This window comes from Sinocyclocheilus grahami, unplaced genomic scaffold, assembly GCF_001515645.1.
Source record: "Sinocyclocheilus grahami isolate Dianchi unplaced genomic scaffold, SAMN03320097.WGS_v1.1 scaffold72.1, whole genome shotgun sequence".
In the NCBI taxonomy this organism is placed as follows: Eukaryota; Metazoa; Chordata; class Actinopteri; order Cypriniformes; family Cyprinidae; genus Sinocyclocheilus; species Sinocyclocheilus grahami.
In genome coordinates this window covers 1,636,910-1,637,155 of record NW_015505251.1, presented here as the reverse complement: position 1 = coordinate 1,637,155, position 246 = coordinate 1,636,910, and the positions used below count along the sequence as shown (strand labels likewise).

The window sequence follows — 246 nt, the reverse complement described above, 5'->3', positions numbered from 1 at the left end:
GGTGGCCAGCAGCACAGCTCGTCCTCAGCGTCATTACTCATCATAGTGCAGGGATGACAGGAATTTATCAACATCCAAGTCTTCAGGAAAGGAGTCCAGCAGCTTCTTCGGTTTCTGAAAAATAAAAAGGCCGAGCCGAGCAATGTTAACATATCAGATGATGCATGCTGAGGTACACAAATAGACAAAAATGAGCCCGACTTCTCTGATTGGCTGGACTGCCATGAGCTGACTCGCTGCCTACTG

At 48.0% G+C, this 246-nt stretch overlaps 1 protein-coding gene across 1 annotated transcript in view; it reads right to left on the bottom strand.

Annotated features, from left to right (window-relative positions):
* Window positions 1–6: 6 nt before the first annotated feature.
* Window positions 7–246, bottom strand: part of npat (nuclear protein, ataxia-telangiectasia locus) — a 19,147-nt gene continuing 18,907 nt past the window's right edge. Inside the window, exon 17 of the mRNA XM_016272677.1 lies at window positions 7–114. Coding sequence (XP_016128163.1) covers window positions 34–114 — 81 coding nt within the window. The 3' untranslated portion in view covers window positions 7–33. The remainder of the gene's footprint in view (window positions 115–246) is intronic.